Genomic DNA, 23,640 nt, shown 5'->3' with positions numbered 1-23,640 from the left:
TCACGGTGGGCACCTTCCCAGCCCCCAGGGGGGCTGGCTGTGGAGGCTGCCGGCCACCTTCTGGTGAAAGACTCCATGCCTGGGGCCATGCACTGTGTCCCGCTGAGTCCTGCCTTGCAGCCATGGGCCCCAGTCTCCACATTGGGGCTGGAGGGTCCCAACTGGGTGGGCCCGGGGCCTGATAGGGGCCGCACCGTGAGCAAGGAGTTCAGGGATGTGCGGTTGGTGGGCAGTGCCCGCCAGTCCCTGGGCTCCCTGGGGGCTCTGACAGGGCATGACTTTGGCAACCCTGGAGGTGTGTGCACTGATGTGGATGGCAGCGTGACCCTCTTCCCTAAGGTCCGTGCCCATTTGCCTGGTGTCCGAGGGGCTGAGGCACTGTGGTTTGTACACCTCAGGGCCAGCTCGTGGTTGCAGGTGTGGGGGATGGTGCCATCAAGGTGTACTAGTACTGCTCGAGGATGGCCTGGCCCATGGACTCCCATCTGAGCCTGGTGCACCCCCCGGGGCCCCAGGGCCACTGTGGGTTGGCTGCGCCCCCCGGACTGCTGGCCACCCCTCCCTCAACTGGAGCTCCTGCTCGCCCAGGTCCCAGCTGCCTTTTGCCTTCATCCTGGAGTTGGTTCAGACTTCATTGGCAGCCACCAACCAGCTGCCTCCCAGCCTCCAAAGCTGGGCCCTCTACACACCCCAGGTTAGAGTGCTCGAGCACTCACGGCCCCCATGTCCACTCAAGCCATGGCCCTGCTGGTCCAGGGCCCAGAAGGCCTGAGCTTTGGGCCCAGCCCCTGAAGCCTGCCGACCTTGCGCTGGGCCGGCTGCCAGCATTCCCCCAGGCAACCAGTCTGGCCAGGTGCCCCGGTCCCAGCATCCTAATCAGGCAGAAGCAGGCAGGGCGGGGGAAACTGGGCTGGGCTGGGCAGGGCAGGGCAGGGGAGCAGCCCCTCACTATCCCCCATCTTCAGAGGCACCCCAGGTGCCAAGCCTCTTGCAGCTTCTCTGGGCCTACCTGAGGTAAGGCAGTGCAGAAGAGGGGCAGCCCCAGAGGCACCCTGGGGTGGCACATGGCTGGGCTGGGAGCCTCTATACCCCTAATCCACTTCTCCAGGGTGAGACCCTCTTTAAGGCTGAACCTGTGTTTTCTTTTCTGCAAACCAGGAACAAAGGGCTCCCAGCTCACGGGTGGAGCATGCTGGGAAGGTTCCAGGTGGTGGTTAAGCCAGAAGAGCCTCCCTTTGAGGAAGGACTCCTGTTACTTAGGATCCATGGGCAAATGGGGCTCCAATGGGGTGGGGACATGAGGGTGGGACTCTGTGTTTGGGGCCCAGACAGGATCCTAGTTCCAGTGTGAGGTTTCAGTGGGAAGGGGACAATGCCTGGTCCGCCTGTCACCAGAACATTGCCTCTGACAAGGTCCCCTGCATATGAACCAGCCCGTGTGGGTGGCGGGATCTCAGTGGTCAGCGTAAGGAGGCACAAACACTGCGTGCTCCATGAGTGCTGTTTTTGCTCCTGGTCACTGGGATATTGTTTCCTGGAGTGGGAGGGGCTAGGGACCCCTCTGGCGACCAAACCAGATGACTGCAGCCTCTGGGCTGACCCACGGGGGCCAGCCTTCCTAGCCCACTGGGCCCTGGGGGCGTCCCTTTGCAGAGACCCGTTGTTGGAGGTGGCCTGTCTGGAGCTGGGGAGGCAGCTCCTCTGGAACCCTACACAGGGCTTGGGGGTCCTTTCACCTTGGGAGGGTGGTGGCAAGGTGAGGTCAGGGACCCTCAAAGCCAGGTCCACCAGGTCCCTCAGATGAGGAAATGGGGGATGGGGGAGGTTTGGCAGCTAAGAGAAGGTGGGGGACTGGAAGGCGGGAGTGCTGGGGACACTGCAGGGGGACTGGAGGAGGTACAAGAGTTCTGTGGAGGACAAGGACACTGAGGAGGGCAAGGACACTGACGGTGCGGGACAAGGACAGTGGGGGGGGAGGAGGACGCTGGATGAGACAAGGACAGTGGGGGGCAAGGATGCTGGAGGGGATAGTGGGGGGCAAGGACAGTACTGGTGGGGGACAGGGACGCTGGTGGGGCACAAGGACACGGGGGTGGGGGACAGGGACACTGAGGGGCAAGGGCCTGCTGGGCGGAAGGACAAGGACGCTGCGCGCACCGGGCAGACGCCAGAGACTGGAACGTTGCGCGCGCGGAACGCTCGGGCGGGGTCCGCGGGCTGCTCGGGCGCCTTTGGGGACCGGACCGTCGCGCGCGGCAACGCCGGGAGCCGGCGGAAATGGGGCTCGGGTCCCGCGGCGCGGCAGCGGCGGGGCTGGGGGCGGCGAGTGCCGCGGTCCGTCCAGGCCCGCCCGACGCGGTCCGCCACCCCGTCCCGACCCCGCCGCCCGAGAGCGCGGCCCTGGCGAGCAGCCGGTGAGAACTGCGGGGCGCGGGCCGGCGTCAGTGCGGGCGACCTTGGGGCGCCGTCCCCGGAGCCTCCGTTTCCTCCTCCGCGAAGCGGCGGCGCGGCCGGCCGCGGGCCCCGGGGTTGGGGTGTCGGGGTGCGGCCCGCGGCGGACCGGGGAGGGCGGTCAGCGGGGCACGAGGCCGGGGCGGGGAGTTCGCGCCCCCGGGGGCGGGGGGGGCCGTCGGAGGAGCCGAAGCCGCGACCGCGCTCCCGGGTCCGCGGGACCAGCCGCAGGCGACCCGGGTGCGGGCGGGGTCGGGTGAGCGGAGCGGTGACGGGGGCGGGGGGAGCGGTCTGCGGTGCCCGGGGAGCACGGCCTCCCTGCCCAGCGTCTGCGGCCCCGAGGTCCGGAGCGGGGCTGCCCGCCGCGGGGACCGTCGGGAGGGGCCCGGCGCCCCGACACACCCGGCCTCCCCAGCCCGCGCCCTGGCTTCGGATCGCGGTGCTCCACGCAGGCGGGTGCACGAGCCCCGCCCCCCGCTCTTCCCCTCCCCTCCCTCCCCGCTCCCCCTGCCCCCGGTTACCCGCGTCTCCCGCTCCCCCTTCCCCTTCCTCCCCCCGCTCCCCCCCATCCCCTTCTTCCCCCCCACCCCCCTGCCCCCCGCGTCCCCCGCTCCCCCGCCCCCCGCCATCGATCGCGCGCGCTTTCTTCTCTCCCTGGGCGTCGGGTCGGAGCCGCAGTCTCTGTGATCCGGCTCCCGAGGCTGCGGCGGGGCGAGTCAGATCGCCCCCCCCGCCCCGCCGAGACAGCGGCAGCTTCTGGGCTTCTCCGTCTCCGCAGGCACAGGACGGCCGCGGCCGCTTCTTCTCGCGGAGGACTTTGTAGATGAAGCGCCGGGCGCACAAAGAGAGGCGCGGCCGGGGCGGCCGGTCTCAGTGGGTTTCCCGAGGTGATCGTGCCGTGGCCCCGTCAGGTGCAGCGCCCGCACCCGCTCGCTCTCGGGCTGTTCTTCTTGCCTCGGCTGCTGGGAAAGGGGCCCCAGGTGGGCTGAGCCGCTGTGTGTCCGGCGCGAGGGGCGGTGTGCCTCCCGGTCCCCCGCGGTGGTCCGCGAGCCCGGAGCCCCAGGTCCCTCGCACCTCGCCCGTGCCGGGAGGGCTGGTTAGGAAAGTGGGCCCCGGTGACGGCTACAGCAGCTTCGCCGGGGCGGCTGTGGGGCTCCAGGTTCTTCACGGCCAACGCCTGCTGCGGCTGGCCCTCTCTAGTGTCTTGGCCGGGAGGGACCTTTGGGAGGGACCCGCTTCAGCTGGAATCCCCAGCTGTGAGAGGCCTCCACCTCCCAGCCCCGTCTGGCCTCCCTGCAGGGAGGGAGGGCAGCTGGACTCGTGACCTCTTTTTTTTTTTTTTAAGATTTTATTTATTTATTTGATAGAGAGATCACAAGTAGGCAGAGAGGCAGGCAGAGAGAGGGGGAAGCAGGCTCCCTGCTGAGAAGAGAGCCCAATGCGGGGCTCAATCCCAGGACCCTGAGATCATGATCTGAGATCATGACCTGAGCCGAAGGCAGAATCTGAACCCACTGAGCCACTCAGGTGCCCCAGACCAGTGACCTCTTAAGCCTGGGGCCTTTGTGTCTGTATAAGGCCCCTCTCAGAGCCCCCCAGCCGACAGGACATTGGTGACATGTCCCACCATCACAACGTGTGTGTCCCCACAGGCCTGGGGAGCAGTGGGGCCTGGAGGTCTCGGGTACCATCCATGGCTTGTGTTTCTCCCTCAGGACCTGTGGGCTCCAGCTTGAGGGTCTTAGCTCAGGGTGGCTGCTGCATCCTTTGTGCCAACAAGGTGGGGACAGCCAGCGTCTGAGAAAGCTTGCTCAGGCCTTCGCTGAAGGATGGCTTGCTGCCCTCCATCTTGAGGGGTTTGGCTTGGTGCTTGCTGAGGAGCCTGCATGTGACCTGACCTCTGGGTAGGGCGGGGCGCAGGGTCCCACAGAAATCGGGGGCCGGTCTTGCTGCTGAGAGGCCACATGAAGGTTGTGAGAGACGTGGAAGGTTCACGGCCCTCAGCCTGAGAGAAGGCAGTGGGGAGCTTGCCGTCCTCCAGGGTCGCTGTGTTTGGACAGCTGCCCAGCTCCAGTATGACGAGAGAAGTCGGGCCCTGCTGGGAACCCAGCTCGGAAATGGCGCATGGGCACGGCCCAAGGCTGGGGGGGTCCACGTGAGCCCCGAGACTCCTGCGGGGGCTCAACGGACAGGGCGTGGGGTGCAGGCACGTCTCCCGGTGTGTGCTGGGGCTCCTGCACAGCGTCCATGGAGACCAGCAGGGTGCCTGCGTCTGGTTTCCCTCAGCGCAGCAGCGATCCACTTAGGTTTCTGTCGTTCCCCTCGCTAGCTTAGTAAGGAAATCGAGGTTCCTCAGACTCCACGTGCACTGCTCTAATTGTTAACGGGACCGTGTGTGTTTCCACGTGGTACACGTAGCAAGCTCTCACCGGTTTCCTTGGAAACAAGAACAAAGCCCTCACGTTCAGCCCTGCACCCCCTCGTGAGTGGTCCAGGAGGTCAGGCCTGTCTCCTCGCCCTGTTTTAGGGGGAAGTGTTGGCCAGCCTGGGGTGGGGGTGGGGCCGTGCCCACGTGAGATGTGCCACTGGGGTCCCGCCAGCCTCTGTGATCAAACCCAAGGCTGGGTGCTGGAGACTCCGTGAGGGCCCAACCCATGGCCCCATGGCCCTGGGCCGTGGAGGCGGCGGCAGCGGCGGAAGCACCCCTGGACCGATACTCTCCCCTCTCTTGCAGCCCGCCCGGCATGGTGGTCAAGGCCTTCTTCCCCACATGCTGCGCCTCGGCCGACAGCGGCCTGCTGGTAGGACGGTGGGTCCCGGAGCAGAGCAGCGCCGTGGTCCTGGCCGTGGTGCACTTTCCCTTCATCCCCATCCAGGTGAAGGAGCTGCTGGCCCAGGTGCATCAGGCTGGCCGCGTGGGGCTGGCTGTGCTGGGCACCTGGTGCCACCGACGCCAGGATGCTGAGGAGCGCCTGGGGCCCTTCCTGGAGGGCCTGGGCGCCATCTTCTCCCACGAGCCCTGGCTGCAGCTGTGCCGAGAGAGGACCAGTGGGGTCTGGAGCTGCAAGGCCATCCGCCAGCAGGGGCCCGCCCGCCCTGGCGTCAAGGACCAGGTCATGCTCGTGTTCTACGACCAGCGCCAGGTGCTGCTATCCCAGCTGCACCCGCCCGCAGTGCTGCCCGACCGCCAGGCGGGGGACGCCACGGCCGGCGCCGAGGGCTTGGCTGCCGTCTTCGACACGGTGGCGCGCAGTGAGGTGCTCTTCCGGAGCGACCGCTTTGACGAGGGCCCTGTGCGGCTGAGCCACTGGCAGTCGGAGGGCGTGGAGGCGAGCATCCTTGCGGAGCTGGCAAAGCGGGCCTCGGGGCCGGTCTGCCTGCTGCTGGCCTGCCTGCTGTCGCTCATCTCAGCGGCCCGCACCTGCCGGTACGTGCCCCTGGGGCCGGGGCGGGAGGAGGCGGCTGCCGAGCTGGAGGCCCACCACTCAGGGTGCAGAGCCGTGGAGGCCCAGATGCGCCCTGCCGAGTCTCCCGCTTCCATCTCCTGTTCCCTCCCCCGATATCCATAGGCGCGTCTGGGGGGTGGTGGTTCCCTGGGCACAGCAGACTCCCTTGGCCGCCTCCACCTTTACATGGGACCCAGGGGGTAGCCATCCAGTGTGGACTCTAGGTGGCTCAGTCCCCTGCAGGGGGAATGTCCGCTGGTGTCCGCGCGGCCCGGTGCCTGGGAGCTGTCCTCCTAAAGGCGTGCAGGTCCCTCCTGCTTCCCTGGCCCTGGTGGGCCCGTGTCCCCTGGAATACTGGCTGCAGCCCTGTCCCGGGGGTAGCCCTTGAGGGCCCAGGGAATGCTGGGATGGCACCGGCTGTTCCGGCCTCAGGGCCCCTCCCTCTGTGAGAAGCCCGCTCCCTGATGGTGCCCCTACTTAGGTCCTGGGGTTCCGGCTGTCCAGTTTGGGGACTGGCCTCACCTGCTGACCTGGGGCTGTGGAGCACTCTGGCCTGTCTTGGCAGAGCCCCTGGGCAGCTATGTATGGACGGTGCCTTGGGTTGAGGGCTGCAGGGAACCTGGACATGAACGGTGGGTTTGGGATCGTCACAACCCCCTGGACTGAGTTACAGGAAAGTGAGCGTCAGCCGAAGTGCAGTCTTGGGGCTGGTCCTTAGCTGTTACCACCTTCCGAGGACTCGAGAAAGGTTAGAGATGCTGGTGCGGCCCCGACCCTGATCAGCTCATCGGCTCGAGCCGTGGGGAGAGCGCAGCGGCAGTCGTGTGTGGCATCGCCACTGCTGTGCAGGAGAGAAGCCCCCTGGCCCTCTAGGGCAGCCCCAGGGATGCTATTGGGCCCGGCTGCCCTGGGCTGGTCAGAGCCTCAGGGACCCTGCCATGCGGGCGGGGGTTGGGGGCTCGGTGCAGACAGTGCAGGGCTGCCTTCCACTTGACTGGCATTTGGGATGGCTGTGCGGACCGTGTCTCCTTCCTGAAGCTGGCTCAGAGCTGCCTGAAGGCTTCCTCCTTCCTCCCGAGCGTCTGAGCGCCTGGCCGGGTGGCCGCTCTGCATTGGGCTCGGGCCCTGCAGATCCCTGCCTGTGGCAGCAAGGCTCTATAGGCACGTGGAACCGGTGGCCAAGAGGGCCTTCCTTACCTTTGCCTGCACACACCTCCTCTCAGTGCCGGAACATGTGCAGAAGCGTCTTGGTGCTTCCTTTGCCTCGGGAGACATCAGTTCCATGGGGCAGCCCGATTGGCTCGCAGACCCCCGAAGAGCGTCGCCCACCCAGCAGGGCAAGGCGCTAGCAGGCGGGACAGTGCGTTCTCTCCTCTCCTGGGGCGAGGCCTCAGCTCGTGACTTTGGGGGTGCCTCGAGTCACTGCTGGTGTCGCCCCGCCCCCATGGTGTCCCTGTCCCGCTGAGCTCAGGAGCGTGGCCTCCAGGGTCTTGGGGTGGGCCTGCGAAGGAGTGTTGGTGCCAGCTGAGGGGCCCCTGCTCCCTGGCAGGCAGGGGAACCACTGCATGACCCACACGGCCACCTCTCTTGGCCCATCACAGGGTGTTCAAGCTGCGGCCGCTGTCCTTCATCTGGAGCAAGCTGTCTGTGTGTGGGCAGCTCGGGCACCGGCTGGAGCAGCTCGCGCTCGTCTTCAGCACCCAGAAGGCCGAGAGCCCCGCCCAGCTGATGAGGTGCAGCATCTGCCTGCTTTTGTCGCGGCCAGGGGCGTCCCCCAACTTCCTCGCACCACGCTTACCCACGCGGATCCCCTCTGGCCAAGCCCCCCTCACCACCCACTCCCATCGGCCCCTTCCTTCCAGGAAAGCCAACGTGCTTGTCTCTGTGCTTCTCGATGTGGCCCTCGGCCTTGCGCTGCTGTCCTGGCTTCATGGGAAGGACCGCATCGGGCAGCTGGCGGAGGCTCTCGTCCCTGTGGCTGATGTGAGTTGTTTGGGTGGAGCCTGGTCCCGATTGGAGCACCTGTGTCCCAGGGGTGGGGCCCTTTCTGGGGGCAGCAGAAGCCCCTCAGCTGGCCAGAGCTGCACACCCCTTTCCTTCTGTTGGGCCAGAGGAGCAGCCCTCATCCCTGACCCCAGACAGGTCCTCAGGGCTGCGCAGCCTTGGCTTACCAGGTGCCCGCCTGCCCCCCCGGGTCACATCTTAGCTCCTGGCCTCTACCTTCCATTCCTGAAGGTGGTCATGTCTGGTGGTGAAGCCCACCCGCCTCCATCAGGCCCAGTGTCCCCGGCTCCAGGCTCTTTAGGGCACTGGCTCTGGGCTTGGCTGTCGGCACAGCAAGCTGCACAGAAACCTCCCGTGGGTCCAGGGCTGTCTGTGTGATCAGGCTCCTCCCACTGCTGACTCTGCAGTCCCCTGCTGAGTGCTGGCAGTTCGCCTGCAGGGCTCCCCCACTCCCTCTGTGATCCTTCCCCTGGCTTCCAGGATTTCCAGCCTGTTGCTCTTCCCTGCCGGGGCCAGGCCTTTGGCTTCTCTGCCTCCGTTCCTCAGAGCCGTAGGGCTTGTCTCTCCTGTTGCGAGCTTGTCTTCCCTCTTGGGGCAGTCCCTCTGGCCCCTGGGGCCTCGCCTAGGCCTCCACCAGTGGCATCCTGGTCCCAGAGTGCTCGAGGGGCTGAGGCCTGGCTGGGTGGTCTTGCGCTTGCTGCCTCTGGCGCGGCCATCAGCGTCTAGCTGCAGACGTGCCCTGGGCCTGCTCGTGGACAGGACCCCTCACAGGCCTAGAGCCCCCATCCTTCTTGGGGAGACCTGGTCCAAGAGGAGGGTGGGCCTGGAGGCCAGGAAGGGGCTTAGCTGCTGTACTTTGCTAACCCACGTTCTGCCTTTTGGCCGGCTTTGTCTTCAATCTCTCTCTTGCAGAACTGTGCAGAAATATAAATATTTAATTTAAAAACGAAAGCCTCTTCCTGCTGCTCAGCTCTTATCCTTTAAATATTAGATAAACTCTGTTTATAAAGAATGTTCTGTTCCTCTCCTCACTGCCGTGGCCCACACGGTGGGCAGTGGGGGATGGCAGGCGTCTGACTTGGGGGGCAGGGCTGTCATGGCCACCGCCTCCGCATTGCTGACAAGGCTGGGGCCTCGGGGCCTGTGCGCTGGGACTGGCACAGTGCCTGGCCACCGGCCTTCGTCCCTTGGTCGCCAGGGTGCTGTTCACCTCCCCTGCTTGCTTGTGAGAGCCCCCCTGGACGCTGCTTCTAACGCAGACCCCATCTGTGCTTCCCTCTACGAAGCCCTCCAGCTCTCCCCCTGCTCCATGGGCCCCTGATGGGCTCCAAACCCTCAGGGTCTCCTGGGGTCACCCACCCAGCTCAGGCCCTCGGTGGTGCCATGCCAGGTGGTGGGGTGTGGTCCTCAGCTGAGGGGCTCCTTCTATAAGATTCATGGTGAACTGGGGTCTGTCCCACCTCTGGGCATGTGGGATCCAGCACGCCTTTGGGTCCAGTGGTGAGAGGATTGAGGTGGAGGAAAGGGGATGCCCTTCAGGGCCCTTGTGGCCTGAGGCCTAGGGCAGACTGTCAGCCTCGTGGGCTCTGTCTCAGGCCCAGGTCCCAGAGCCTCTGTGAAGAGAGGTTCCTTGGCCAGATGAGTGAAGGAGACCTCGTGTGCTCAGCACATTAGGAGACACCTGGGGTGGGGGGGCCCAGACTCTCTTTGCCCTGCGCAGATGGGCTGGCTCTGCTGGGGTCCAGGCTGTGGGCTTCCTGTCCCTCCTGTGTCTCTGCAGCACGTGGCCGAGGCACTCCAGCACCTGCTGCAGTGGCTGATGGGAGCGCCCGCTGGGCTGAAGATGAACCGGGCGCTGGACCAGGTGCTGGGCCGCTTCTTCCTGTACCATCTGCACCTGTGGATTAGTGAGTGCCCTCTGCACTGTCCCCCCAGCCCCATCCTTGCTCTGCTGGCTGGCTGCTCATGTTTCTGGAAGTGAGGGACTGGGGAGGGGCAGGACCTCCCCCCGCTGCTCCCTCAGGGCCAACCCTGTCCCTCCAGGCTATGTCCACCTCCTTTCCCCCTTCATCGAGCACATCCTGTGGCATGTGGGCCTCTCGGCCTGCCTGGGGCTGACGGTCGCCCTGTCCACCCTGTCCGACATCATCGCCTTGCTCACCTTCCACATCTACTGCTTCTACGTCTACGGGGCCAGGTGGGTGAGCGCGCCCCCGTGCGGCTGGTCCATGGCGGCCTCCAGCCCTGAGTGGGGGGAGGCGGGGGGGGAGTGTAGGTGCAGCCCTGATGCTGCCTGTGGCCCGCAGGCTGTACTGCCTGAAGATCTGCGGTCTGTCCTCGCTCTGGCGCCTCTTCCGGGGGAAGAAGTGGAACGTGCTGCGCCAGCGCGTGGACTCGTGCTCCTATGACCTTGACCAGGTACGCGGCCGGAGGGCAGGGGGGATGGCACCGTAGCCCCAGGGAGCCTGTGGGACCCACGGGTGACTGGCCCCATGCTCCTGTCCGCCCGCTCCCTCTCCATGAGCCTGGCCAGGACGGCTGCTCAGCTTGTGACTCGGCAGCTTGGCGGCCGGAGGGCTGAGCCTGGGGCCTGGGAGTGGTCTGCAGGGAGCCAGGTGCTTGAGGAGCCCTCAGAGTGCAGGACCTTGCCCCAGGTGGGAGGTGGGCCCCGGTGTGAGGAGGGTGCTGGGCCCCTGGCAGCTCCTGGCCTGTGGGGTGTGGACGTGACCTATGCACAGGACCCGGCTCTGACTTTTCCCCTGGCGTGTACAGACCTGGTCTGCAGGGTGGACCCCACGTGCTGCCCTGGGAGGCATGCCCTTCCTGCCACGGGTCACAGCCCTCCTGCCTTCAGTGCACAGGCCAAACCCTGCTGGCGGTTCTGTGTCTCTGAGTGTCTCCCATGCTGGAGACAGCTGTCGTGAGCGGGTGTTCCTGAGTGTCTCAGGAAGCCCAGGTGTTCTGCTGGCAGACAGCCCGCTTCTGCCTGGTTGTCGGGGTGTGTGTGTGTGTGTGTGTGGCGGGGGCGGCCGCGGAGGTGTGGCTCACGCTGCCCCGGGGCTGGCCCCGGCATGGGCTCCCGCCGGCCCTGACATGGTGCCGCTGTCCCTGCAGCTGTTCATCGGGACTCTGCTCTTCACCGTCCTGCTCTTCCTGTTGCCCACCACAGCCCTGTACTACCTGGTGTTCACCTTGGTGAGCAGAGAGGCGCATAGCGCGGCGGGTGTTGCATGTGGCCCTGGGCGATCTGGCTGATGGCCCTCGGCCACAGTGCTTGGAGTACCAGCTGTGTGCTTGGCCTGCCGGCCCAGCGGCCATGGACAGGCCACCCATGGGGCATGGCTGTTCCAGACTCTCTGGGTGCTGTGTGCTGGGCCCTAGAGCATGCAGGGGTCCTACCCTGGGGGGATGCCACCCACCGCTCTGGGACACATAGTTGGGTGCACGGGGGACAGGATGCAAGGGGCCAGTGGCATGCTTCCCGGGGGTCAGCTTCCCCTGCCCACTTCTCCCCTATCCCTTCACAGCTGGGCCTCAGCGTTGGGGTGGGAGCTGTGCCCTCCCAGGATGAGTCTGGGCCCTCCCCAGGGGATTGAGCCCCTGCTCCCCCTCCGCTGTGGCCCAGCACCCTCTGGGCTGCCGTGCTTTCGGGCATGTGGCTGAGCGCTGTCTGTCGCTGCAGCTCCGGCTGCTGGTGGTGGCCGTGCAGGGCCTGATCCATCTGCTCGTGGACCTCGTCAACTCCCTGCCGCTCTACTCGCTTGGCCTCCGGCTCTGCCGGCCCTACAGGCTCGCGGGTAGGTCTGTGTGTGCGGTGGGCGCGGGTGCCCCGAGGCCCTGCCTGGAAGCCGAGGTGTGCAGGGCATGGGGAGTGGGGGCGGGCAGAGACTGCCAGGTGTCCCCTGGGCCGGCTGTCTGCAGTGAGCTGGAGGGTCCAGAGGTGACAGAGGCAGCCCTTCCTGTCTCACCTGCTTCTGTGATGAGCGTGGACCTTTACCCTGACACATGTCTGCGGTGGTGTAGGTGGTACCTAAATGTGGCTCCAAGAAGCGTCCCTGTGAGCTCATGTGGGACTGGGTGTGTGGCTGGTGCCCCTCAGCCTTGGATGGGACAGACCAGCCTGGAGGGTGCTAGAGAGCAGCTTCCCACCCCCGCCCCACACCACTGCATGGGGACAGCACCCCCCCTCACTGCCCCTGGCCGTCCCCCTCTGCAGGTGGCTGCTTCTGTTTTCATGCTGACGCCAACCACTAGGTCGGCCAGATGCCTCTGAGGGGAGGTCATCCCCACTGTAGGTGGTGGGGGTGCTGACCTAACTGGTCCCAGCATTGTGAGTCAGTCCATCCCCATTCAGGGGTTTTGAACACGTCAGGGAACGCAGGCGTTCTTGGTACAGATCCCACCCAGCGGCTTCCCAGCCCCCACGCCAGAGCTCCCGGCAGCCGCTTCCAGCCCACAGAGAGCCAGGGGACTTGAACCTGCGTGCTCCGTGTGCTTTGGGCCAAGTCTGCCTACCGGTGCTCTTAAATTCCCTTTGCAGGCAACGTCCCCTGCAGGCCCCCAGGTGGCCCATGCCAGGGACCCCAGCCTCTCTCCTCACTAGGGAATGCCAGGAGCGGGCAGGCAGAGAGCCCAAGACCCAGCCCCTCCCTCACCCAGCCCGAAGCCCACCGTCAGAGCAGAGTTGTTGCAGCTTCACAGCTGAGTCCACAGACGCGCCCGCCTCCTTCCAACTTTGCCCTGGGGGCTCTTCATGAATTGATAATTAGCTCCTGCTTCTCTTTTCAAGAACTTTCTGCCTCGGAAATTCCCAGGCTTGGGAGCCCCAGCTGCAGGCCAGGGGCACAGTCAACTCCGCTGACCCGGAGTTCAGCATTAGGATGCCAGCAGGGCAGCCGCGCCCCTCCGAGTACCCCGTCCATTCTGGGGGAAGAGCCCCGTCCCCCCTTGCAGAGCAGTGCAGCCCGCGTCCCCAAGGCCCAACCGACTCTTCCCCACCTCCCAGACACGCAGCTTCTGTCTCCGTGAAGTCTGTGGAGGCTTTGATCCTGGCCCAGCAGACAGCTCAGAGAGGCAGCTGGGAAGGGGTGGGGAGGCGAGGGGCGGGAGGCAAGCCAGGGGTGCGGCCTCCTGAGCGCAGCTCGGACACCTGGCCTCTGCCGCCACAGCCCCGGTGCCCAGCCCTGCCTCTGCAGGCACACGGGGCGGGAGGCCCGGGAGGCTATCTGCCCAGGGCCCCGTGTGCCTCACGGGCACCTTGCCGTCCTTGCAGCGGGCGTGAAGTTCCGAGTCCTGGAGCACGAGGCCGGCAGGCCCCTCCGCCTCCTGATGCAGGTGAGGCCCCTGCGTGCCTCTCGTACCCGTGCACATGGACGGACCCCTCTCCCGGCCGCGGTGATGTTGCCTGTGTTCTGGGGCAGCTGGGATCCGGTCCCTCCATGCTGCCCTGGGGGAGGACTACACAGGCGCGGTAGAGTTGACGGGTGGGGCCCCAAGGGAAGGCTCCCTCCTCACCCCCAAGACCTCTGGGCACCGTGACCCCTCCAGCTGGAACCTCCCTCAGCAGGACCCGGACAGGATCCCCTGTGCTGTGTCCAAAGCCTTCAGCCAGCCCGGGCTCTTGCCCTGAGCCCCACAGGCTCTCATTCCAGGAGGAAGAGCACAGGCTTGGCCAAGGGCTCAGGACACACTCTTGCTCTGAGAAAGTCTTTCTGAGCTGTGGGAGTGCGCGGGCGGGTCCCTGGGTGACTCGCTGGGGGCTGCTGGGGTTGGCCGGGGGACCGCATCTCCGGGAGAGAGGAGATGCTAGGCGGCTGGGGCCCTGCGTGGTTTCCTCAGGGGTGTGGCCCCTGGGTGGCTGGTCCTGCAGCCTCGCCTGCCTGCAGCCTGCCGGGAGGAGAGCACACCTGAGCTTGGCCCCAGCGCTCCCTCTCCAGCTGTTTAGCCTGCCCCTGGGGACCTACAGCAGACAGCCCAGGGACCCCCAGTGAGGGACCACTAGGACCGACAAGCTGGAGCCTCAGGGATTTGGGGGGTGTAGCCCAGCTGACCACGGCCCTTGTGCTTCCAGATCAACCCCCTGCCTTACGGTCGTGTGGTGCACGCCTACCGCCTGCCCAGCTGCGGCTGCCACCCCACGCACTCCTGGGGCTCCCTGTGCCGCAAGCTGTTCTTCGGGGAGCTCATCTACCCCTGGAGGCAGAGAGGGGACAAGCAGGACTGAGAGGCCCCGGTGGCCGGCCTGCCCAGCACCACTGTGTGGCCTCACTTGTGCCCCCAGTTGTTCGAGACCTCTGTGTCTCCTCCTGGCTCTGAGGTGGTGGATAGGGGCGGCCGGCCAGGCCACCTGGCCTGTAATCCGTCACTTGCGTGTCTGCCTCAGGATCCCCCTCCTGACCTCTTCTGATGGCACTGGCCACCCGGTACCCACCAGCCCCCCAAGCCCTGCCCAGCAGTCCCCCCACCCCTGATCACACCCAGAGCCCCCGCCTCCGCCCACCATGCCCACTCCCAGGGGGCGATCTGGCGGGTCTCCCTGGTGCTCCCAGCAGCCCCACCCTGCCATGGGGTAGAGGGACCCCTCCCCGGACGCACTCAGCAGTTCCTGAGGCTGACCCTCAAGCATCTCCTTGCTTGGGGCTATACTTCTATGTCCCTGGCCGGAGCCAGCAGCCCCAATGACACAGGGCCCTCTGGGAAGCTGGCTGGGCAGCAGTGCGCTCAGCCTGGAGCACACGGGGTTTGCATTATGCCCCCTGGGGAGACTGCTTTGCAGCAGAAGCTGCCCCCAGGGCTTTCAGGCCTCCCTGTGTGAAGCCAGTCCACATGGGGTGCCCGGAACTGCCTCACTGAAGACTGAGCACCCGTCCACCTTCCCGTCCACCTTGCTGCCCTGCGCCCATGCAGGAAGAGGCCCTCACTGGCTTCCTGCAGAAGCAGGCAGCTCCCGGGCAGACGTGTCTGTGGCCTCCTGCGTGCGGAGGGGGCGTCCTAGCATTCAGGGCATGGAGTCCAGCTGTGGGCGTGAGCCCCAGCATGCCCAGGGGAGGCGGCCCGCGTGACCAGATGGCATCCTACGTGTTGAGACCTTTTGGAGCGGGAAATGTTTGTATGTAGCGTGCACTCTCTGACTGCGGGCCGCGGTCGGGAGCCCATGGAGGCGGCCCCCGCCCAGCCCGGTGTCTCCTCTCATGGGCCAGGTCTTAGCTCTGCCTTTTTCTGCAGTGACAATAAAACCTCCCACCTGTTTGGAGTGCACCCTCTGCCTTCCCGCTGCTGCCTGGGCGGTCGGTCTGAGGAGGCCCCACACCTCTGTCCTAACCTTGGTGGGGGTGTATTGAGGCTCTCCTTTTCCTGGGGTCCTGGGACAGCTGGCCCCCATGTTTGTCTAGAGGTGTCTACAATGCCGTCCCCTGGAGTGGGCCTCCCTGCAAGTCTGATCCCTTGAATGTGTCCTGGCATATGTGGACGGAGCCAGGGCCACTTGCTGTCTGGTTTTGGCCTTGCCCTGGTTGGGGGACAGGGCCGAGGGCAGGGGCGTACTTTCCCCTATGCCAGCTGTCCTGGCTCTGGTGACTCTGTCCCCCGAAACCTGTGGGCTCCTCGCAGGGCAGAGGCACTGCCTGCCTGACTTCCCCCTTGTGCAGCTCTAGGGACCCTCGGGTGGCCACCTGTGCGCCTGGCGTCCTGGCTTTGTAGGGAAGGGCTGGGGTCCAGAGAGATCAGCCTCTACTAAAGGGCCAGCAGTGGCCGGATGGGGAGCCATGGAGGGTCACTGGAGCTTCCTTGGTGCCTCTGGTGTAAGGCAGGGAGGGGAGAGGTCAGAGGGGATCCGAGGAGTGCAGGGACCCCCGCAGGGGACCAGAAGTCCCTAAGGAGAATGTGCCCAGGCATGCCCCAGGCCCCTAGAGCCTGCTAAGAGCGGCCTCCACCGCCTGTCTTTCTGGGGCTGCCTCCCCTGTCAGCAGATGTCACCCCTCCGCTTGGGGCTCTGCCCAGCCCACAGGGCAGTAGTGGCCATGTCCCAGGCCTCGCGTGTCAGCTGTCCCCCTCCATGCTGGTTGGCCATTCCGTCTCCTGAGGGCAACACCAGTCACTCCAGTCGCTCTTGCCCCAAGAGACATTATCGGCACCTCCCAGGCCACTCAGCTTCTCAGGAATAACCTTCCTCGGTGGGCCCTCTTGTCCCCAGCCCAGGTCTCTTGACTGCCTCTGCTGTGCTGGCCTGGGCAGGGCCCTGAGGTGGGATCTCAGGTCACGCCAAGAAGTAGACGTTTCCTTTGCAGTTGGGGCCGCCACTTCCCACTCAGGTTCTCACAGCTGCTGGAAGAGAGCAGCCTCACAAACGTCACAGGAGATGAGCTCAGAGAGGGATGGGGACTAGTCGAAGGCCACACAGCAGGCAGGTCTGAGCCCCACCACGCACTCCCCACCAGCCGCCCCGCCCCCGTGTTTGAAAGGTTTCTACTTTGACATTTTTCTGACACACAAAAGCCGCACATGGCCCTGACCCACATTCCCCTTTGTTCTCATTTTGCCACATGTGCTTTTTTATATTTCTGCTCTATTTTTTTCTAACTTGTTTGATCACTAGTTACCCCGAATTCTACCCCTCACATGCCCGCTGCATCCCACAAGGCTGAAGGACGGACTGAGAAACCACGGCATGGTGCAGGGAATTGGGTTAGCATGCGTGGGGCCCCTTGCCGTGTGCTCCAGTGACCTCCACAGAGCCTGCCGCCAGGTGGCCCATCCTGGCCACAGCCTGGTGCTAGTGTCCTGGCCTGCTTGCCTTGCACAATGTGGATGTGGAAGATACAGCCAGTCACTCGGTCGGCTGTGTCTCTGCGGGGCTCATCTGAGGACTCTTACCGGGACTGAGACTCTCTTGCCACCAAGAGCACGTCAGTGCCATGGTTTCCTTCCGAGGGCATCACCCTGAGAGCCTTGAGGTGTCCCACTGTCTGTCCTGGTGACGTGCACCTGATCACCAGGTTCTCCCCTTTATTTTACTATTTTTTTAAGATTTTATTTATTTGTTTATTTGACATATCACAAGTAGGCAGAGAGGCAGGCAGGGGGGCGGGGAGTAGGCACCCCACCGAGCAGAGAGCTGGGTGTGGGGCTCCCCAGGACCATGACCTGAGCCGAAGGCAGACCCTTAACCCACTGAGTCACCAGGCGCCCCAGCCACTAATGCTTTCATGAGTAATTTATACAAAGGTATCTGGGACCATGTGCCTGTCTGCCCATCCCCACCCTCTGTGCATGGGCTGCGGCATCTACCACTGGTCCTTGCTGGGCGCACACAGGTTTCTGGCTCCCTCCGTCCGTCGTTGATGGGACTGGACCTTTCCCTGGCACCTGTCTTGAGGTTGGGCACAGAGATTTCAGGGCCAAGTTCTGTTTGCCCCAAGGGGTAAAGCCTGGACCCTGCTTGGAGAGCAGGGCTTGGGGTCCAGCGTAGAGGGCAGTGGCCATCCTGGGGGGGGAGGGCAGAGACCATTTCAGACCACTTCCTTTGTTCCCCACTCCCTGCCTGGACAGGAGCTGGGTCTGCAGGCCTAGCCCCCATCCTTTCCCAGAGACAATAGGTGTGGTGGATTCTTGACTAGACACTCCCTCAGTCTCCTGGGCAGGGGGCACCCAGAATTACCCTTGAACTGCTGCGTGGGCACCTCAGCAGGGCTGACCCAGGACTTGCCGGCAGAGGGCTGCTCTGTGCTGCTTCATTGTTAGCCTGAGGTCCCTCAGAGGTGGGGAGGCTGTCCTGTTCCTTCCTCAGTCCCCAGGGCTGGGCTGGGCACTTACTGGATCCCAGAATGCCTTTGCAGAAGCACATACATCAATGTGGGAGGGCATCTCCTCTGCCCACAAGGCCTCCTGGAGCCCAGGAAGGGGCACCCCTCAGGCCATCCCCCATCCCACGGACTGGGCCCTGCAGCCCCAGACGCTGTGGGTTCCTGAGGTACTTCTCTGGTCTGAGCAGGGAGGGGAGAGGTCAGGGGGGATGCGAGCAGTGCAGGGACCACGCAGAAGACCAGAAGCCCCTGAGGAGAGCGCGCCCAGGCCTGTCCCCGGGATCAAACCCCCCCCCCGCCCCCACACAGGTCCCCAACCTACCAAGCAGTGCTGGTCACACCCTCTTCACAGGCTGCATTAGGAAAGGCTCGGTCAGAAAACACGTGTGCTGGGACGCCTGGGTGGCTCAGTGGGTTAAAGCCTCTGCCTTCGGCTCAGGTCATCATCTCAGGTCCTGGGATTGAGCCCCACATTGGGCTCTCTGCTCAGCAGGGAGCCTGCTTCCTCCTCTCTCTCTGCCTCCTCTCTGCCTCCTTGTGATTTCTGTCTATCAAATAAATAAATAAATCTTTTTTTTTAAAAAAAAAGAAAAGAAAACACGTGTGCTGAGCCCGACTCCTCTCTTTGCCCTGTATGATGTGAGAGCAGGCAGCAGGGCCTAAGGCTGTTAGAGTCCCTTCAGGGGAAGCCCTGAGAGGAGTGAAGAGGGCGTGTCTCATTTAAGTTCTCTGGAAAGGGGATTGATAACTTCTCATCCATCACCCCCTGCAGGCAGCCTCAGAAACCAAAAAGGAAATTACTCACCTCACAGTGCTTCTGATCCCTGGACCAGGGTCTGGGTCTTTCAGAGCAGGGAGCAGGCAGTGCTGGGGCAGAGCCGCAGTGATGTCCGCGGAAGAGGTCCAGTCCCATCACCCCAAGAGCTTTTCCTGACCTAACAGGTTGAGGTGCAGGGGTGGGCAGGTGGAAGCGGAGCCTGTCAGTACGCGGTCCCTGGCCCCTCTGGGGGTTTGGCCCCCTGCCTCCCAACAGGACCCTGCCCGACGGCTGTTTCTGTAACAGAAACAGTGTGTTGCGGGTGGATGTGCCCTCTCTGTAAACGCTGGAGGTTGTGTCTGCTGTGACTCAGCATCTGGGGAATGATGGTTCCCCAGGAGGACGCAGCCTGAGCAAAGGTACAAGCAGGAACATCAGGGCCTCTCTGGATTACGTGTGAGCCAAGTGGCCTTGCCCATCCCCAGCCACTCTCTGCCCTCCCACGTCCCGGCTCCATGCTTCCCTAGAGGACCAGGAGGACAGAGGAGAGCCCCTCTCTGAAGGCAGGCAAGCGAGGCCCAGGTGCTGCTCACCCAGCCGAGGAACCAGCTCATCGGGAAGCTCCCCAGGCACCGGGCTGAAATGAACTGGCCCCGTGCGTGTGCGTGTGGGCAGCTTCCCAGCAGAGGCTGTCTGCAGCCTGCGGGGTGTGGTCACTCGGTGTGGTGCCTCTCGTGCTGGGGTCTGCTCTCTGAAAGCCACCTGCTGCTGGACCCGAGGCCCAGGTTCAGTGACCCCTTAGGAAGAAAGTTCTTGCAACCTAACCTGTTCCTTACCTGCTGGGAAGGTCCTCAGTGAGGACTGCTGGGCTGTCCTCAGTGCTGTACACTGGGTCCAGTGGTTGTGACACGCTGCCTCCACACGGGCCTGCTCTGTAGGGAGTCCTGCCTCTCTGTGGCCTCTTTGCCCACATAGCACTCGGCACCTGGCCTGGTAAGGGCTATGCTGGGCTCAGGTTGGACACCTAATTCTTTTCACTTAGGTTTTTTTTTTTAAACATGGGAGCACCTTTTTCTTTTTATTTAAAGATTTTATTTATTTGACAGAGAGGGGTCACAAGTAGGCAGAGAGGCAGGCAGAGAGAGAGAGAGAGAGAGAGAGAGGAGGAAGCAGGCTCCCCACTGAGCAGAAAGCCCGATGCGGGGCTCGATCCCAGGACCCCAGGACCATGACCTGAGCCAAAGGCAGAGGCTTAAACCCACTGAGACACCCAGGCGCCCCTCTTTTCACTTAGTTTTTAACAGCTTTATTTTTATTTTTAAAAAGATTTTTTTTTTTAAAATTTGACACAGAGAGAGAGCACAAGCAAGGGTGGCAAAGGGAGAGGGAGAAGCAGTCCCCGATGGGGGCTCAACCTCAGGATCGTAGGATCATGACCTGAGCCGAAGGCAGCCGCTAAACAAACTAAGCCACCCAGGCGCCCCTGTTAACAGCTTTGTTGAGGCATATTTTACATATTATAAAATTCACCCATTTTGTGTACACAATTCAGTAACTTTTGTTTTATGGTGGAAAAAAAGTGTTTTTATCATAGCTTGGGGACAGGACCGAGGGCAGAGAGAGCTGCCGAGTGGATCATTTTTAGTAATTTTCCCGAGCAGTATGGCCATCACAAGCTTCGCCAGAAAGAAACCCCGTGCCAAATACGCAGTCACTGACCATGTCCGCAACCGGGGACATGGGGCCCTGGGGCCCTGCAACCACTAATTTGCTTTATGGATTTGCCTGTTCTGGGAGTTTCACCCAAGTGGAACGTGGCGCGGACCAGCACGTCTTCCTTTTGGGGGACCGCGCCCACTGTGCGTTCGCCCACGGGTCTTCGACCTCTCGCCGCGGTGAAGGGTGCTGCCGGGACGACTCGGGTCAGAGAGTGTGCGGGACGAAAGCCCCGTCTCCCCGGCAGCCGAGCCCCCGCGCCGGCCGGCATTCTCAACCCGAACCCCCCGAGTCGCTCGTTACCGGGCGTCCTACGTTCGCACGTCCTCGTCGGAAAGACGCGAGCAGGAGAAAGTCCGCCGGTGCGTGCGGAGAGCGCCCCTCCGGACCTCTCCGACGCGCCCGCGTTGCTCGGAACCCGAACCCCCGCGAGCACGAGCGGATCCCTGCGGGAGCGTGGACACCGAGACCCGCCCGGGCCCAGCGCGCGGCCGCGTGCGCTCCGGCTTCCCGCGTCCGTGCGAGCGCGAGCCAGGCTACGCGCGGGCTCCGGCAGGGCTGCTCCCCGCGGGCGGCCCGTGCTGCCAGCCGCACTGGGGAGTCGCCGTCCGGAGGGGGCGAGGGCGCCCTCGGCCGTGTGCGCGGCTCTTCCGGCATCGCTGCCCGCCACGAACGACAGCCCATTGCTCCTGGGAACCACCGCGGAGCCGCCGCTCCCGGGACCCCCGCCCCGCCTGCCCTGACCCGGGGGGGCCGCGGGCCGCTGCCACGATCCCAATGGGGACCGAGCTGGGCAGCCCTCCGCCCCGAGCGCCGCCGACACCGAGCACGGTGGGCCTTGGCGACCACGCGCCGCAAGCTAGGGTCCCGGGCGGGCGGCTGCCCGCGCCCGCTGCCGCACTCGCTCGGACTCCCGCTCCCGGGACCGCTCGGAGCGTCGCGCCGGCAGCCCCGCCCCCGCCGGGAGCGGAAGTCCCGCTCCCGGGCCTCTCCGAGCGCTGATTGGCCGGCCCCAGCCCGCCACGCCCGGTCCCCGCCCCACCGCGGGGAGGGCGGCTCCCGAGAGCGTAGTTCCAGGCGCCTCGCCACCCTCGCGGGGGTCTCTGCGGGAGCAGCGGCCGCAGCTTGCTAGGAGCCTTCGTCGTCCGGGACCCAGCAGCGTCACCTCCTTGGCGGGATAGTGAGACACAGGCACCACCCGCTCCCGTCCGCGGGAAGGGGGCGTATGCAAACAACCCGAAGTCCCAAGCTCCTGATTGGTGAGCGTGTAGGGAGAGGGGCGGGAAGCACCGGAGGAGGGGCGGGCTTAGAGGGGTCATGATCGACGTGCTGACGGACCAGTGGCTCCGGGAGGATCGGCAGCGGAGGCCAATGGCGACGGGGAGGGGGCGGGCAAGGGCCGATCGGTTGCCGGGGGCAGAGGGCTGGGTTGCTGGTGACTCCGGGTGCCCGGCGGGGAGCGCCGGGGATGGCAGAGGTGCTGGCGGACGTGCCGGCGGACCAGCAGATCCGGGAAGCCCGGAGGCGAGTGGCCAATGGCGACGGCGACTAGGCGAGGCGGCCAGAATCTCCCCCGCAACCAAAGCTGAGTGGGGCGTGGTGGGGGCGGACAGTCGTGACGGACGGGCGTAAGGACCAATGACCACGGGAAAGCGGCGGCGGGCGACCAATGGCAACGGCATGGAGGCGGGGCAACCGGGGGCTTAACGGTGGAGTGTGGGAAACGGCGGGGTGGGGGGCTGACGGTCGTGACGGACGTGCGCACGGACCAATGGGCCTGCGCGGCCGGGGGGCAGCCAATGGCGGCGCTCTGGCCGGGGGCGGGGCGGCGGGGCTGCGCGGCGCCGTGCGGGAAGCGGCGGGGCGGTGGCAGCGGTGCTGAGGTGAGGCTGGCGGCGGCGGCGGCGGCGGCGGGGGCGGGCGGCGCGGGCGGGGAGGGCGGCGCGGGCGGGGCCTGGCCCTCGCCGCCGGCCCGGGCCTCGCCGGCCGGCCCCGCTCACGCGCGCCCCGGCCCCGCAGGTCGGTCCGAGGCCTCCTCCCCGCCCTGCTCCCGCGGCCGGCGCGGCGGGCATGCGGGCGCGGCCCGCGCGCGCGTGAGAGGATGGGGACGCAGGGCAGCCCGGTCAAGAGCTACGACTACCTGCTCAAGTTCCTGCTGGTGGGCGACAGCGACGTGGGCAAGGGCGAGATCCTGGAGAGCCTGCAGGACGGCGCGGCCGAGTCCCCGTACGCCTACAGCAACGGTAAGGCCGCGGCGCGGGGTCGCCGCCCTCCCCGCCGCCGGCGCGCATCTGCGGGGCGCGTGCCCCCCAGCCGGGGTCGTCTGGCGGGGGCCGGAGCCCGGGGCGGGGCGGGGGCGGCTGAGCCGCGAGCTCGCAGTCCGCGTGCCCGGGCCTGGTCAGCCGGGGGCCTTTACCGAGGCGAGCGGCTCCGCAGTGGGCCCCGGGGTCCAGCAGCGCCGCGCCGCGTGGGCACCCGCCATCCCAGCCCAGAGGGTGCGTGAGAGTGGGGGTGTTGCGGAGCCCGGGGAGGACGTCCCCGAGGGCCGGCGTCCAGCGGCGGCTGCCCCAGCGCGGCCGGCTGGCGTTCCGGGCAGGCCGAGGGGAGAAGCTGGGACAGGTGTGCCAGGTGTGGCCGGAGCTTCCCCGTGACCCCGTGGTGTCTGCGCGCAGACGGGGTTCCTCCGAGCCAGGCTGTCCCCCTGGGACGTGACTCAGGGCTCGGTGGATGGAGACGCCCACCCCTCTGTTTGCGGCATCGTTACAGCCGCAGCTAATGCAGTTCCGGCACTCAGCTCGCCACTTTTCATCTTTACCTTAAAATAACAGCTGAGGCGCGCGGGAATCAGTGTGGTCAGTACTGCTCTGTGATGGGGCCCTGTCCCCCGCCACGTGGAGTGTGCTTCGAGGGGGACCAGGAAATCTGTGGAGAGCATGACAGCAGCTCAGTGTTGGAGAGACCTTCATCTAATTTTACTTCTTTGGGCCTTTGTTCTCCACACCCTTTGTTACTTTGTTTCTTGGATTCTGGTCCGTCCTGTCTGACTGCTCCGGGCATCTGTAGTTGGCTAAGTTGTTGCCTATAGGCTGCTGACTGTGTGGACCGGCTTCTCTGACCCTTTCATTTTAGGGCTGGTCCAGGTTGTTGTATCATCTGCACTGGCGAGACATCCTTCCTGCTGGAGCAGCTTCGGCCATAGGCAGCTGTGCTGGATTTGCACGGGGCCGCCTCCTAAGCCCCAAGCTCTCAGCCCCACCTTAGAGGAGACAGCAAGAAGGGGGTGGGTAGCACACAGGATTTTTTAGGGGAGGGAGAGCTTCTGCTGCGTCCTCAACAGGCCCCTTCATCTGTTACTGCCGCCTCAGTGGATGCTGGGCAGTGACGGTCAGAGGTGTCTGTCCTGCCTCAGACCGTGAGTGGCTGAGCTGCTTTTCTAGTGGTGGCATCGCTTCCTGGAGCCCTCGTT

General features: G+C 65.0%; 4 protein-coding genes and 2 long non-coding RNA genes across 11 annotated transcripts in view; 3 read left to right on the top strand and 3 right to left on the bottom strand.

Annotated features, from left to right (window-relative positions):
• The first annotated feature begins 87 nt into the window (after positions 1-87).
• NHLRC4 (NHL repeat containing 4) lies at positions 88-449 on the top strand. The gene is given in 3 exon segments (XM_044233966.1): positions 88-338; positions 340-378; positions 380-449. Coding segments are annotated over 3 exon segments (360 nt in total).
• A 549-nt stretch (positions 450-998) lies between these two features.
• Positions 999-15,158, top strand: PIGQ (phosphatidylinositol glycan anchor biosynthesis class Q). Of its 6 annotated transcripts, none has more exons than XM_044232837.1 (11): positions 999-1,014; positions 5,186-5,878; positions 7,499-7,630; positions 7,760-7,880; positions 9,682-9,808; positions 9,945-10,098; positions 10,208-10,319; positions 11,016-11,096; positions 11,584-11,698; positions 13,174-13,235; positions 13,972-15,158. In XM_044232837.1, the coding sequence occupies exons 2-11, from the start codon at positions 5,196-5,198 to the stop codon at positions 14,122-14,124; spliced, it is 1,740 nt and encodes a 579-aa protein (XP_044088772.1). In that variant the 5' UTR covers positions 999-1,014; positions 5,186-5,195; the 3' UTR covers positions 14,125-15,158. The 6 variants fall into 6 exon arrangements, with proteins under 6 accessions (XP_044088772.1, XP_044088774.1, XP_044088771.1 ...); XM_044232839.1 differs by lacking the exon at positions 999-1,014 and adding an exon at positions 2,309-2,414; XM_044232836.1 differs by lacking the exon at positions 999-1,014 and adding an exon at positions 3,931-4,933.
• Positions 15,159-17,072: 1,914 nt separating this feature from the next.
• LOC122895605 lies at positions 17,073-18,133 on the bottom strand. The gene is made up of 3 exons (XR_006382239.1): positions 18,024-18,133; positions 17,557-17,726; positions 17,073-17,382 (listed from the first exon to the last, which is right to left on the bottom strand). It is a non-coding gene; the product is annotated as an uncharacterized LOC122895605 (long non-coding RNA).
• A 77-nt stretch (positions 18,134-18,210) lies between these two features.
• On the bottom strand, positions 18,211-19,561 carry LOC122895598. The gene is made up of 3 exons (XR_006382238.1): positions 19,295-19,561; positions 18,507-18,636; positions 18,211-18,249 (listed from the first exon to the last, which is right to left on the bottom strand). It is a non-coding gene; the product is annotated as an uncharacterized LOC122895598 (long non-coding RNA).
• A 382-nt stretch (positions 19,562-19,943) lies between these two features.
• On the bottom strand, positions 19,944-22,246 carry LOC122896026 (translation initiation factor IF-2-like). The gene is made up of 4 exons (XM_044233964.1): positions 21,944-22,246; positions 21,076-21,426; positions 20,478-21,033; positions 19,944-20,363 (listed from the first exon to the last, which is right to left on the bottom strand). The coding sequence occupies exons 1-4, from the start codon at positions 22,244-22,246 to the stop codon at positions 20,170-20,172; spliced, it is 1,404 nt and encodes a 467-aa protein (XP_044089899.1). The 3' UTR covers positions 19,944-20,169.
• Positions 21,365-23,640, top strand: part of RAB40C (RAB40C, member RAS oncogene family) — a 27,118-nt gene continuing 24,842 nt past the window's right edge. The window contains exons 1-2 of the mRNA XM_044234111.1: positions 21,365-21,433; positions 22,194-22,417. Coding sequence (XP_044090046.1) covers positions 22,276-22,417 — 142 coding nt within the window. The 5' untranslated portion in view covers positions 21,365-21,433; positions 22,194-22,275. The remainder of the gene's footprint in view (positions 21,434-22,193; positions 22,418-23,640) is intronic.

The sequence above is a fragment of the Neovison vison genome, chromosome 14 (assembly GCF_020171115.1).
Source record: "Neovison vison isolate M4711 chromosome 14, ASM_NN_V1, whole genome shotgun sequence".
NCBI lineage: Eukaryota > Metazoa > Chordata > Mammalia > Carnivora > Mustelidae > Neogale > Neogale vison.
This window is presented reverse-complemented; position numbering and strand designations above follow the sequence as displayed.

Bases quoted from the DNA above. Each gene is read 5' to 3' on its own strand.
- LOC122896026 (XM_044233964.1), bottom strand. From the start codon at position 22,246: ATGCCCGCCGCGCCGGCCGCGGGAGCAGGGCGGGGAGGAGGCCTCGGA. The intron at 21,034-21,075 runs GTGCGGCAGCGG...CCGGGACCCTAG, and splicing joins GGGAGCGGGAGTCCGAGCGA to CTTGCGGCGCGTGGTCGCCA. The intron at 20,364-20,477 runs GTAACGAGCGAC...TCGTCCCGGCAG, and splicing joins GTGCGAACGTAGGACGCCCG to CACCCTTCACCGCGGCGAGA.
- PIGQ (XM_044232834.1), top strand. From the start codon at position 5,106: ATGGCCCCATGGCCCTGGGCCGTGGAGGCGGCGGCAGCGGCGGAAGCA. The intron at 5,879-7,498 runs GTACGTGCCCCT...GGCCCATCACAG, and splicing joins TCAGCGGCCCGCACCTGCCG to GGTGTTCAAGCTGCGGCCGC. The intron at 10,099-10,207 runs GTGGGTGAGCGC...TGTGGCCCGCAG, and splicing joins TTCTACGTCTACGGGGCCAG to GCTGTACTGCCTGAAGATCT.